Here is a 13,767-nt window from a genome sequence, read left to right as displayed (position 1 = left end):
TTGCGAATACAGACTAACACGGCTGTTACTCTGAAACCTGTCAGTAAGGTTTAAGTTGTTAGAATAAATGAATAGGATAGTTGATATTAGTATTAGCTATTTTCTTTTTTCATGCCTTGTAAGTAAAAGACAGGACCTTGTCTGTGTCTACGTTAATTAAATTAGAGGAATTTTGAAGGTCCAGGCCCCAATGTAGTTACAAGATTTAGTAATGTTTAATTTACAATGCCTTTCTTGTTTAACATAAAACACTGCTATTTGTATACCTTTGAAGGTCTCTGTGAAGAACTGTTCGTGTGAATGAGGAATGTATGTATCAGGAAAAGATAAGGTGTGAAGGCCATTGTTAGAGCCAGATGGTCAAGGGAGGAGGAGTGAAGAGACTTAACGAAGCCAGAGAACCATCTACGCCTATCCATGATTGAGGAATAGCAGATTGATGACCCTGAGGTGGAGACTAGCACCCTTAAAACACAAGATAATTGATTAAATTGAAACCAGACAGGATGGCCCTCCTGGAGGTGTTTTGGAATGCTAACAAGAAAGATGCCATCAAAACATATCAGCTGAGGAGTAACCAGTCATAAAATGACACAGCAAAATCCACAGACTTCAATGAAGAAAAAGGACTATAAAGGCAGGGTGCTTTGCCATGGGACTTTGGGTTCGTCTTGCCAACAACTCCAGGAGCCTCGGATTGCGACCAACAGAGCCCGGCTCCACTCGGCGACCAATCTGGCTGGCCATTACATTGATCCAAACTCTGGACTGGTAACTAGAACATCGACTGGTGGGACTGCGTGCATGGTGTGTGTGTAAAAAGCATATGCTAACTGCTATATTCTCAATAAATGCAGCATATTGCCTTTTCCCCTGAAAAAAGATCTTGTGTGCTTTTTATAAGCGTAACAGCTTCGCCTAAAGGCATTCGACTCCGCCTCCAAGTCTGATGAGGACTCCAACCCTGGCAACTAGGGCGGTGTGGAGCGAGACAGTGCCAGGGAGTGGTGCCACATCATCGCTGGCTTGCCCCAGAAGGCATGGTGCCTTTTTACAGTGATGGTGCCCATGCAGGGGACTGCGCCATTATCGCTATGAGGTCCCTAGCCACTTCAAAGGTTTACAGCGTGGAGGTAAGGTTTAAGTCCTCCTCCCGAGACTCCCGCACGGGGGAATCCATGAGACCCAGACCCGACGGACCTCCCTATGAGGCCAGAGTCAATTGTGCCAGCTGAGTCAGAGCCAGAGCAAGAGCTCAGTGCCTCGCTGGTGCCTCCTAGTTCCACTGCTTTACTGGGAGAGCGACCTCTATCGTCTTTGTTTTGTGTAGCACCGGCGAATGGGGACGGTGCCAGGCACGCACACCGGAGGAGGTCTTCGGCGCCAGGGAGTGGTGGTGCCGAGGATCCCTGGAGCCCGAGTCCTTTTCTGGCGCCACAGCCTCTCTTTCCAAGGCCAGCACGCTCCACACTGAAGTGCTGGGCTTGAGGTCGGACGCCACTTGTACAGGCTGGGGACAAAGGGCTGACTCCGTGAGGAGTAGTTTCAGCCTAAAGGTCCTCTCCTTCTTAGTCCTTAGGCAGAAGCATCCACACATTTTGCAGTTCTCAGTCTGATAGGCTTCCCCCAAAAACACTTTAAACAGGAGTTGTGTGGGTCTCCCATTGGCATAGGCTTTAGACAGGACCTGCACAGCTTAAACCGCTGAGACCGAGACATGCCCCAGTCCCTGGGAGGGGAAACGTGGTGGGAGGAACCCCCAACAGAAACTTATCCAACTGAGAACTACCTGAACTAATACTAAGTTTTAAACTATTTACAGATATGACTAGAAAGAGTCCACTAGGGGATTGCTTGCCATAGCAAGAGAAAAGCTGCTCCAACAACCGTCACTGGCAGTAAGAAGGAAGAGGTGGCGAGTCGGCAGAGACCTCTATACGCCACCATGAAGGCACCAATCCAGTGGGCTCCACAGCCTCCCCAATAGGTACCAGTAGGGGAAAAACCTTTCGACGACCGTGCAAGCAGCCACACACCTCTATTTGGAATTGGCCTGACCAAGCACTCAAAGAAGAATTGGTATGTATATTGGCAACAAATTGCAACAACTGCTATTAAGTGGCCCTTCATGCTACTTGTTTAGATGCAGCAGACCAAGTTCCATTAAACCCAGACAGTACCCACTGGTGTTTTTTCAAATGACATTACACATAATTTTTGTACTATTCTGACTCTGAGTAAAAAATCTGGGGGAGTTGTTAGTGCCTTTTTATTTCTTTTGATACAACCCATGGATAAATTATTTGAAACGTTCCTGATTTTCCAATACACATTCCTGGTGGTTTATGTTTTAAAACTAATTTTTAGTAAGTACATTTTTGACTTTTTTGGATGATATACATTTTTATTTGGATTGACTTTGGGTTTTTTTTCAGGGTTTGTGCTTGTCTGATTTTAATTAATACACTAGCCCTAAAATTACACACCCTAATTTTACAAAATGTAGACCTCAATATGTCCCCTTCTAATGTTCCCATAGAAAATAAAGTTGTCATCCCTTTTTTACATTGAGAATATGATACTTTTAAGTTTATTTTACCAGTGTTTTTAGTGTAGTTGTAATTACTATGCAGATTTTCAACCACATCTATTTTTCTAATATCCAGTTTATCTGTGGCAAGGATTGAAATATCTGTTGTTGTTGGCTTTGTCCACTCAACCACTCAATTGTAGTTGTAGTCTGGAGTGAGTTTCCAGAGTTTGTTGGGTGGGAGGTTTGGATTATTTGTTTTGGCTGGTTTAATTTGTATATTCAAATTTATAATTCAACAAACACAAAGTATTCCAACATCAAAGCCATTCTGTTTTTTCTCTCTCTCTCTTTTTAACAGTGTGATTGAATTGTTGAGCTGCTTACTGTTCCACCCATAAGTTTTTGGCTACCCATAAAGGGACACTTTTTGGTTGCCCTTTTAACTGTGACGCCCACTGATTCATTAGTGCCTGTACTAGGTCTGAGCTAGCACACAGTAAGTATTCTGGCAGTGTCATTTTATCCCCCATTATAATTTCACAGGGAGCTACCTCCATAGCTTTATGAGAGGTAGCTCACAAGGCCATTAATGTTAATGGCAACTGAACATTCCCGTCCCTTTTATTCTATCTTTTTAGGTATTTTGTAAGCATTAGCTTTAGGATATTATTATTATTATAACAACAACTATTTTAGAAGACTGAGGATGGTAAACATGCTATTTTTCCTGTATACCTGGTAAAGCCACTGTGGTATGCATAATTTCATCAGTAATATGTGTTCCTTGATTTGAGTATTACCCATGGAAGCTCCCATCTGGTAAAGATTTGTTCTAGCAGAAGCTTAGCAGTCACAGCTGCTCTGGTAGATTTCATGGGAATAGCTTTCCCCCATTTAGAAAAATCATTAACAATTACCAAGGCAAATCTATTCCCTCAAGCAGTTTTAGGTAAGGGACCAATGTAATTAATTTGTAACCAGACCCAAGATCCCTTTATTTGTTGACGTTCTAATCTGCTCTTATGTTTTTTAGGATCAATTTGAGCACACACACTAGGCAGCCTTTAACACAACAACTAACATTTTGTTTCATTTGTGGCCACCAACCAATTTGTTGTATCCAGGCCAGTATGTTTTTAACTTCCTGATGCCCGCAAGGGGCAAATCACGACACATGTATATAGATTCAGATTGTAGCTGTGTAGGAAAAACCCACAATCACACCCACTCAAAATTTTTTCCCAGCGGAATCGTATTACGTTCAGTGGGGTTCCCCTATATTCTGAGCGCTCCCTGCCTAGAACTTGTATAGTAGTACCCTGTTTCTGCAGGGCCACCAAGTCAAAATCCTTCAACTGTGCCTGAACAGTGTGAACAGGGGCCCTGCTGGATTGCAGTTTTCATTTGGAGCCTTTATGGCTGCCCCCCCCCCCTTTTTTTTCCCCCCTTTTTTTAATTATTTCACTCTACACCCAGGGATGGTTTAGAATGAGCCTTAACCTTTACCATGGCCACTAACATTTCCATCTCCCGTTTGCTCACCAGCATTTCATATTATAGTAGAGGGGAGCATGCGAATGTTTTTAATCCCCAGAGAGAAAACCATGATACAGTCAATAAGGCAGCAGCTCAGCTAATGCATTATATACCCATTGTGAGTCAAAAAAACCACAATTACAGGCTGCTCATAAAACGTTCCCAGAACTTTGGCCACCGCAGCCAAACTAAGCAAACTTAATCATTACTGAAGGCTGTATGGAAGATTCCAGGTCTGTGTTTACCAAGGCAAACCTTGCTCTGTGAATGTCATTTTTTCAGTAAATAGAGCCATTTATGAATATTTTACAGGCTCTCTCTTTGTTTTCTTATTACCATGTTAATGTCCTTAGGGGAGAGGTTCCATGCTGTGTGTCTGGCAACGGGCATTCATGAAATTCTTCTGGGGTTAACAAACCATGGGCTAACAGCGAAGGTTTATTATTAGAGCCCTGCAAATCCACAGATATCCACTTTATATCTGCAGATATCCACAACAGTGGATGTAGATTTCCAAGAGCCATTTTTGCAGATTGCGGATGGATGCGGATACACATTCTGTATCTGCGCAGGGCTCTGTTCATTAGTTTTCACCATAAAGCTGAATGGAGTTCACAAGAAGTTATAGAGAAACACCTAATGAAAGACCCGATGCAGAAGATCCCTGGCTTCAGTCTCCCACGAAACTCATGGGCAACCCTAATCCGTATCCGCACAAACCATGGGAGATGCCGATACTTGCTGCACAAATGGAAAATTAAAGACACTCCAGTGTGCGACTGTGATCACCCAGAACAGACCATCGAACATATAACGACTCAATGCCCATTCACAAATACAAAGGAGGCATCACAGCAACACACACTGCTACTCCAGATGCAATTATCTGGCTTAAGCATCTGAATGTAAAATTATAGTTGCGGTTCTACAGTTATATCAGCCATACAAAGACGACATAGCAGAAAAATTCCCTTTTAGATTGGTTTATAGCATTAAATATATGACTTAATGTTTAAACATTAGACATTTCTTTACAACACTCACCCGCTTGTAGTAGTTCTTTATCTTTGTTGCCATGCCAACCTGCATCATTAAAGGACCATTTTCCTCACTATACTCAGCAAGGATGAGATCGCCATCCTTACCAGTTAGGTCCTGTGGTGTGCGCATGAAGAACATCTCCCCACCTCCTGAAGCCTGCCGCTCCTGCTCTCTCATCTGTGTGAATGCAAGAAGAGAGTATCAGGGAAACAGCATGTCAAACAGATGTACCATGGCAATGGAGACTTTGGAAAGATCTAGATATACAAAGAAATACTGCTTTACCTTGGCTTTCTTCTTGATATGTTTCAGCAGTGGCTGCACAGAATGGGGTCCTGGCTGGGACAAGGTCCCAAAGGAATATTTCTTCAATGGAGGGCGATGAAATTGTCGGAGCTTCATAGGACCCATATGGGTGGGGAAGAATGGCTGGCGAAGTTCCACTGCAGGGATAGAGTGCTGGGACCAAGAGAGAAACAGACACAGAGAACAGACATCAGTACAGAGCCCAGTCTACAACGACCACAGAGAAACTTCCCCACAGTCTTATGGCAGGCACTTGAAATGTTTTATTCCATTAGCCGCAAAAGTGACCAAGGTATTTGGACCCTCTAGAGGCATGTTCTCTCACAGAGATCATGTCCAAGCATGGCTCACTTTCTGTTGTGCACGAGAGACAATGTTCCCCCAGTTAACAGTTCAAAGAGCATCCTAATGGGGAAAGGGATCTTTATTACTTGAAGAAAGGGAAAGCATCCCTATATCTATAACCAAGGAAGAAGGGCATTTAGAATTGTGTACATTTTCCCCATTGCTTAAGAGACAGGAAACCTAGCTAGGATTTTACAACAGTACCCTTTAATGGGGGGAGATCCCATTGCCCTGGTTTACATGAGCGTTCACTCAGATTTAGCAATGTCTAACCGATATTTGATAATCTCCTGGTCAAATAAACTTGGCAACAGAAGCACCACCTCAAGTCTCCACAGCACAAACATCCACAGAGCTCCAGTAAGAGCAGTGCAGACAGAGGGTGATACACTGAACAAGACTGGCATGGTACAATGATGGGAGACTCTACTGCACACATCACAGTTTGACACGACCCATGGATACCGTCCCAGGATTTTGTCTTAAACAAGGAAATAACCTGAACAATGAGGATCTGAGAGGAACAGCAGTGTGATAACTTACACACGCAGAAGGATAACTATTTTGATGACAGACAAGATCCAACTAAATCCCAGCAGGAGATTTCTGCATGAAGATAAGGAGATCACTGCCTCCACCCTAAAGTCAGCCCCATTGTCACTACCTGGATGATGTTCCCTCCAAAGGTTCCTCGAAGCCCCTGCTGTTTGGGATAGTAAAACTCATCATTGGAGAGATTCCAGGGATCCTTCACCTCCGGCTGAGACATATTCTGATTTAACACCATAAAAAAAAAAAAAAAAAGTCAAAAATCACTCCTCCTAACCCATTCCTATCCCCAAAGCACTAAGACTTCCAGTGACCTGCTGTGGTTCTTCCTTGATGACACCTGTTTTTCCCAACAGGATCCTACTCTTCTTTAGAGATGATTCTTTCTTGTTCTCCTTGGAGGGAGAGTTCAAAGTCATCTCTTCCTTTTCATCAGGAATTTCTAGTAATGAACACAGAAGAGTCAGAGTGTACTTCAAGTGCTGTTCCTGAAGATTTTCTACCATCAGCACAGCTTCTTTCTGACTTGGAAAAGATCTCTACAGCAATTCAAAAATTCTTACCACGTCAACACTTGAAAAAATATCAGAACGACTCCACCGCCTTCCACATTTGCCATCACATGCCCAACTCCCTGACAGCAAGGAATCAATGCCCCAGAGCACAAATAAAGGCTCTAGCAGGGCATCTCTAGTAAAAAATCAAGAGCTGTTTTTAAGTTATATTGTTCTAGTGAAGATTCAGGGAGCAAATATGTAACGAAATGGGAGACAGACACAGAGACTCCAGAAAAAAATACAACTCCAGCATGGAGCTTCTGTAGCCTGGAAGGTCTGCTCTCAGTGAGCGAGCAGGAGCCTCAAGCTAGGGACACTGAAAAAGGCTGTCATAAGATTCTTCTCCCTTTATTTCCTCACAATATGTTGTCTTCAAGTAAGGTTAGGATGTTGATCATTTGGAAGCCAAGGCATTAGGACATGGATTAATTTCTTTTGCTGTATAATTCAGTTTGGTTCACTTTTCCTTGTCTTCTGGTGCTTTGAACATGAAGTTGGAAATGCATGTGCCAACTTGTTAGTGATTATTTTTGTCTTAGTTTTGTTGGATCATTTGTAAATAGCTTCCAGAATTCTTTAAAAACACAAGAAGGGTAGGAGTGTTGGCCCAACCAGTCAATTCCTGCCACAGGGTAGCAAAGAATGGACAGCCACTCACTGGAGACTCCCATCTACATAAAATATCCCCAAAACACAATTATTATCCCACACTCCTACTTTCACCCCTCCAGAATAGAATGCACTTGTCTTTCCTCTTCAAGCCTAGTTTTTGTACTCTTTTAGGCACCGCCTGCCTTTTAAGTACCCCCTGCTTTCCAGTAAGTGCCCTCATTCCCTGCTCTGTCCAACTGGTCTGGAAATATCAGCTCCAAGCAGAGACACAAACAAAGGGCTAACGCCATGATCATACCCAGGATGATGTTTTCATCATTTGGGTCAAGTGTCAGGACTGGAGGATCCAAGAACATTTCCATCGCCTGGTCATCCCAGATGATATTGTCTTCCCAACGGCCATAAACTAACTCCTCATTATCAATTGGGAAAATGGAGAACCAGGGTTTATCTTCATCCAGGGCAGCTGCAAAGATAGCAGAATGTGATCTTTGATGGTTAACACTCCACAAAGATTACTATAGCAACTTTTCAATTCAGCACTTTTGTCCCATTTCACTTCTACCCAATCTTTCCCTCCTTCCAAGGGCTCTTGGGTCCGTGCCTCCAAAGCCAAAAAAAAATGCATACAGAACCTTATACTGTAGCGGGACAGAGCCTTCGCGTAAGCCTGTACCGCACTACAGTTGGGCAAAAGGTCTCTGAAGAGCTACACGTGGCCCCCATGACAGTTTGCCATTAAAGGGGAAGATCTTCAGATAAGCAAAGTAAAAGATCTCAGAGAGGTCACAAGCCTCTTAGGAGCTCTGATAACTCAAGAAAGTCCATGGTATTTTGCTTTATGGGGGATAAGGAGAGACTCTCTAAGAGGGATAGAGAAGGCCCTTTGAGAGGGTTATGTAAGTCAGCAGGACATCCTGCTGACCTGTAAGTAACTGATTATAGAAGGACCCTCCTACCCCTAGTATTGAGCCCAAGTTTATGCAGAAGTCTCTCTCCACATAGCCCACTATTCACAGACCAACGCTTGCTCATTACCTTGCTGCTCAGGAGGCTGTTTCTCTTTGCCCTTTGCGATGCCCAGGACCCCTGCTACACTGGGTTTCTGCACTAGTGGAATGGGTGGATTGAGCAAAGAGCCACTACGGTTCAGCCCTGGAGAGGAAAACAAGAGTAACATTAGGGTTAAACCAGAACTCAAACCCAGATGGAAAATAATTTCCAGTCTCTGCCTAGGGGTAGGATCCTTCCCTCACAAATCTTGACCCCAAGGAATGTTACATTCCAGCAACATGGCTGCTGCTAGCAGGAGGCTCTGAAATGCTGATGGTAATGAAATGCTGCCTTTCTCCCCCCAAGCCCAGCAGCATATATTTCAGTGAGGCAGCACCAGAGTATTCTTCCCAATACTAGATAGGATCTGACTTGGTCAATGCTGCGAACAGCTCAATAAGAAAGACCTGCTCAGTGCACAACAGAGGTTAAAAAAAGCAATACTAGATATTATGTCGCATTGAGAGACACAATACTGAACATATTGTGTCATTATATAAATAAATGATATGTCCTGACCTGTAATAACATGTTCAGTTATGGTTACCCCATCTGAAGAGATATAGCAAAAACTGAAGGGGTCCAAAGATGGGCAAGAAAGACTATTACAAACCTGAGAGTTCTGTTTGAGGACAGATTGAATAGATTAGGACTGCCTAGTGAGCAGACAAGAATTAATGGTGTGGAGTTCTGTTATTTACCCTCTTGCATAAAACAAGAACATTTAAATCTGAAAAGTAAATTGTTTTTTTTCCCAATGCATAATAAATCTGTGGAACTCATTGCCACCAGACTAAAACAAAGACCTTTACATCATTCAAAGGATTCAACATGGATCTGAACAATAAAAATACATGCAATTTCTTTAGAAAGAATACAAATTTACAAGGGATATAAACATTCATGTTTCAAGGCATAAACCAAACATTCATTGCCCAAGATTAAGAAACCTCATATAGGCAAATTATTCCATAGCTGTTATTAAGAGCCGTTGTCACAGATGGGATGCTGGACTAGATGGGTCACTTATGATCCAGTTCAGCAATTCCCATGTCCCTATTAAGGGAACAGAAGGTTTATTCCTAACAGAGTGCACAGTTTGGGGGAAAGAGAAGCTTCTTTCCACTGGGCAAAATTGAGGGCTTTATCTTTTATGGTGGGACCTGAGGCAGCACCCTTAGGCCAGAAATCCCACCCTGGAGTGTGGGTTTTACTATATAAAGGGATCTTTGACTTTCCTCCTTTAGTTTAAAAAGGAAAACTGAATCCACATTTCTGCTATGCAAGATCTCAGGAATCCTGGAGGGGAGGCTAGAGCCAACAGCAGAACGGGGCAGAGAGGATACTGTCCAGAATATAGTAAAAGTCACTTATTTGACTGATTTTTTTAAAAGACAGTATTCCTCTTCTGCAGGTGTTGAACCATCTCCTCCTTAACCTGCCCCCTAATCTGCCACTACCTCCACAACTAGCCACCTTTCACTTATAGCATATAATCAAACAACTACACACAAATTCCTCTACAACTCAGCTCCAAGCAGCACTTGAAACAGATTCTGTACAGTCTAGTATGAATGAGGGCACTGGAAAAGTCTGCAATAAGTTATTTGTATATAAATACGAAGTCACAGTCAGTCTCCATGGCAGGAGCTAAAAGCACCAATTCTGAGGCAGCTTCTCCCTCCAGTGATCCTCCTGTGGGGAGATCCTGGCAAGACATAGGAGCAAAATTATCAGATCAGATCATCATCTGGGAAAAGTGAATGCCCCTCTGAACAAGGCAACAGCACTGCAGCACCGAAAATAGCAGGTCACTGCAGACACAATGTCACTGCTGCCTGGACACCAGGGAGCCCTCCAACCAACAAGAACAGTGATACTGGGTTCCCCAGCCTCCCAGGATCTCACACAACTTTCTTCCCCCACAATGCCCTGTTATCCCCTGCAGTCCCCCCATAATCCTCCACATGACCACAGCAATGCTGGAACAATTGCTGGGGGTGCTGAGAGCCATTGAATCAAACTGTCAGCCCTGTCTATGATGGACACCACTTCAAGCACACCCAGCACCCCTAGTTCCAGCACCTATGCATTGTCACTCAGCCCTCCTTAGCTGTACAAGGGGCTGCAGCCTGGTGAACCAGGCAGTTAACACACCATCAGGGCTGTGGGAGCAGTCTCTATAAACCACAGAATCACAGAAATGTAGGATTTGAAGGGTCATCAATAGATCATCTAATCCAGTCCCCTGCACAACATTATCTAGACCATCCCTGACAGGCGTTTCTCTAACCTTTTCTTAAAAACCTCCAGTGACAGAGATTCCACAACCTCCCTAGGTAATCTGTTCCAGTGCTTAACCACCCTGACAGTTAGGAAGTTTTTCCTAATCTCTAACCTAAATCTCCCTTGCTGCAATTTAAAATCTTTATTTCTTGTCTAGTCCTCAGTAGTTAAGGAGACAATTTATCACTCTCCTCTTTGTAACAACCTTTTACATACTTGAAGACTATGTCTCCCCTCAGGCTTCTCTTCAGGCTAAAGAAACCCTTTCCTCCTCCCCCCCCCAATCTTTCGTCATTTTTGTTGCTTTCCTCTGGATTTTCTCCAATTTGTCTACAACTTTCCCCGAAGCGTGCTGCCCAGAACTGCACACTGTACTCCAGCTGTGGCATTATCAGTGATGACTGAAAGAATAACTTCCCGTGTTTTGCTTACAACACACCTGCTAATACAGAATAGAATGATGTTCACTCTTTTTGCAACAGTGTTACACTGTTGACTCACATTTAGTCTGTGATCCACTAAAACCCCTAGATCCTTTTCTGCAGAACTCCTTCCTAGTCATTTTCCATTTTGTATTTGTGCAATTTATTGTTCCTTCCTAGTGCAGTACTTTGCATTTGTCCTTATTGAATTTCATCCTATTTATTTCAGACCATTTCTTCAGTTTGTCAAGATCATTTTGAATGCTAATCCTGTCCACCAAAGGGCGTGCAACCCCTGCCAGCTTGGCATTTTCCACAAATTTTATAAGTGTACTCTCTATGCCATTATCAATATCATTTATTAAGATACTGAACAGAACTGGACCCAGGACTGATCCCTGCGGGACCCCACTCGATATGTCCTCCCAGCTTGACTGTGAACCACTGATAACCACTCTCTGAGCACAGTTTTTCAACCAGTTGTGCACTCACCTTATGGTAGGTTTGTCTAGGCTATATTTCTCTAGTTTGCTTATGAGAAGGCCATGTGAGACAGTATCAAAAGGCTTACTAAAGTCAAGATATATCATATCTACTGCTTCCCCCTATCCACATGACTCCTTACACTGTCAAAGAAGGTTGTTAGGTTGGTTTGACATGATTTGTTCTTGACAAATCCATGGCTACTATTACTTATCACCTTATTATCTTCTAGGTGCTTAGAAATTGATTATTGGCTCTATTATCTTTCTGGGTACCAAAGTTAAGCTGATTGTTCTATAATTCCCAGGGTTGTCCTTATTCCTCTTTCTATAGATATATTAGCCCTTTTCTAGTCCTCTGGGAACTTTCCCATCCACCATGATCTCAAAGAGAATCGCTAATGGCTCAGAGATCTGCTCAGCCAGTTCTTTAAGTATTCTAAGGCTATGTCTACACTACCACAGTGAGTCGACCTAAGTTATGCTACTCCAGCTATGTGAATAACATAACTGGAGTCAACGTAGCTTAGGTCGACTTACTGCAGTCTAAACCGTGCTGGGTTGACAGGAAATTTCCCCTGTCGATTTCATCGGGAACGAGAGGAGTAAGGTGAGTATTGGAGTCAACTGGAGAGCACTCTGCCATTGATTTAGCGGGTCTTCACTAGACCCCATTTCGGGGGATAGGCAGTCCTCCCATATGCCTCAGTAGCCAACTGCAGTCTCTAGTCTAGCCCCTGGCTTCAGGGGCAAACCGCAGTCTGGATTTAGGACACTCTCCTCATTGGCAAGTACGGGTGAAGGGGGGAAGAAGGGGACCCAGGCCCGCCCGCTATTCTGGGTCCCAGCCCAGGGACCCTATAGCTGGCAGCTACTTACTGCCCCTCCTCCTATTCCTGCTGCCTACTTTCCCTGGACCACTTCCCTCATAGCCCCAGCACCTTCCCTGCCCTTGCTTCAGGGTCTCAGTCTGGCCACGGTCAGCCAACAGCTCCTCTTGCTCCACTACCCTTCCCAGCACTGCAGTATCTCCGGTGCTCCTAGGCAGACAGTCCTTCCCCCTTGCCCTCCAGGAAGAGACTGCCCCTTGCTCCGATGAGCAGCCCTTTATATATGGGCTGCTCCAGCAAGCCTTCTCCTGACTGGCTCTCCCAATAAACCCTTTCCTGATTGGCTGGGTTCTGCGCAGCCTCTCCAAGGCTGCCTTAACCCTTCTCCTGCCTGTGTGCGACAGCTGCCCCACCACAGTCCCCTTCCTGCTTCTAATGTATTTGTAAAATGTTTTCTTGTTACCCCTTATGTCCCTACCTAGTTTAATCTCGTTTTGTGAAAATCTTGGCCTAATTTTGTCTCTACATTCTTGTGTTGTTTTTTATATTCATCTTTTGTAATTTGACCTAGTTTCCGAGTTTTTTTATGATTCTTTTTTTGAGTTCCAGGTTGTTGAAGTTCTCCTGGTTAAGCCAGGGTGATCTGTTAACATACTTCCTATTTTTCCTACCCATTGGGATAGTTTGCTCTTATGCCCTTAATAACGTATCTTTAAAAAACTGCTAACTCTCCTAAATGTTTTTCCCTGAGATTTGTTTCCCACAAGATCTTACCTACCAATTTGCTGAAGTCTGCCTTCTTGAAATCCATTGTCTTTATTCTGCTGTCTTCCCTCCAACCATTCCTTAGAATCATGAACTCTAATCATTTCATGACCACTTTCACCCAAGCTGCCTCCCACCATCAAATTCTCTACCAGTTCCTCCTTATTTGTCAGAATCAAATCTAGAACAACCTCTCCCCTGATCACTTTCTCCACATTCTGTAAGATAAAGCTGCTCCTGACCCCAAGCACTACCCCTGCATAGCCACAGTTTTTCCTTGCCCTCTCAGAGCCCTGATCCCGTCTTCCTCCCCCATCTGCACTACCCCCTGCTATCTAATCTGCTTCCCCGGCTCCTCAGGGTGTCTGATGAGCAGAGCTGGGGACTCAGGGAGACAAAGTAGCAGCATCCAAAAATGAGAGTAACTGGCATAACCCGACAGTTCCATCA

At 43.8% G+C, this 13,767-nt stretch overlaps 1 protein-coding gene across 4 annotated transcripts in view; it reads right to left on the bottom strand.

The window, feature by feature from the left end:
* Positions 1–13,767, bottom strand: part of TAF1 (TATA-box binding protein associated factor 1) — a 140,178-nt gene that overhangs the window by 97,263 nt on the left and 29,148 nt on the right. For all 4 annotated transcript variants that reach the window (XM_037909739.2, XM_037909740.2, XM_037909742.2 and 1 more), the window contains exons 9-14: positions 8,518–8,634; positions 7,778–7,945; positions 6,625–6,752; positions 6,426–6,533; positions 5,396–5,569; positions 5,114–5,287 (exon numbers count right to left, since the gene is read on the bottom strand). In XM_037909739.2, coding sequence (XP_037765667.1) covers positions 5,114–5,287; positions 5,396–5,569; positions 6,426–6,533; positions 6,625–6,752; positions 7,778–7,945; positions 8,518–8,634 — 869 coding nt within the window. The remainder of the gene's footprint in view (positions 1–5,113; positions 5,288–5,395; positions 5,570–6,425; positions 6,534–6,624; positions 6,753–7,777; positions 7,946–8,517; positions 8,635–13,767) is intronic.

Source organism: Chelonia mydas, chromosome 9 (genome assembly GCF_015237465.2).
Source record: "Chelonia mydas isolate rCheMyd1 chromosome 9, rCheMyd1.pri.v2, whole genome shotgun sequence".
In the NCBI taxonomy this organism is placed as follows: domain Eukaryota; kingdom Metazoa; phylum Chordata; order Testudines; family Cheloniidae; genus Chelonia; species Chelonia mydas.
Note: the sequence above shows the minus strand (reverse complement) of the source record. Positions and strands in the feature narration are given on the sequence as shown.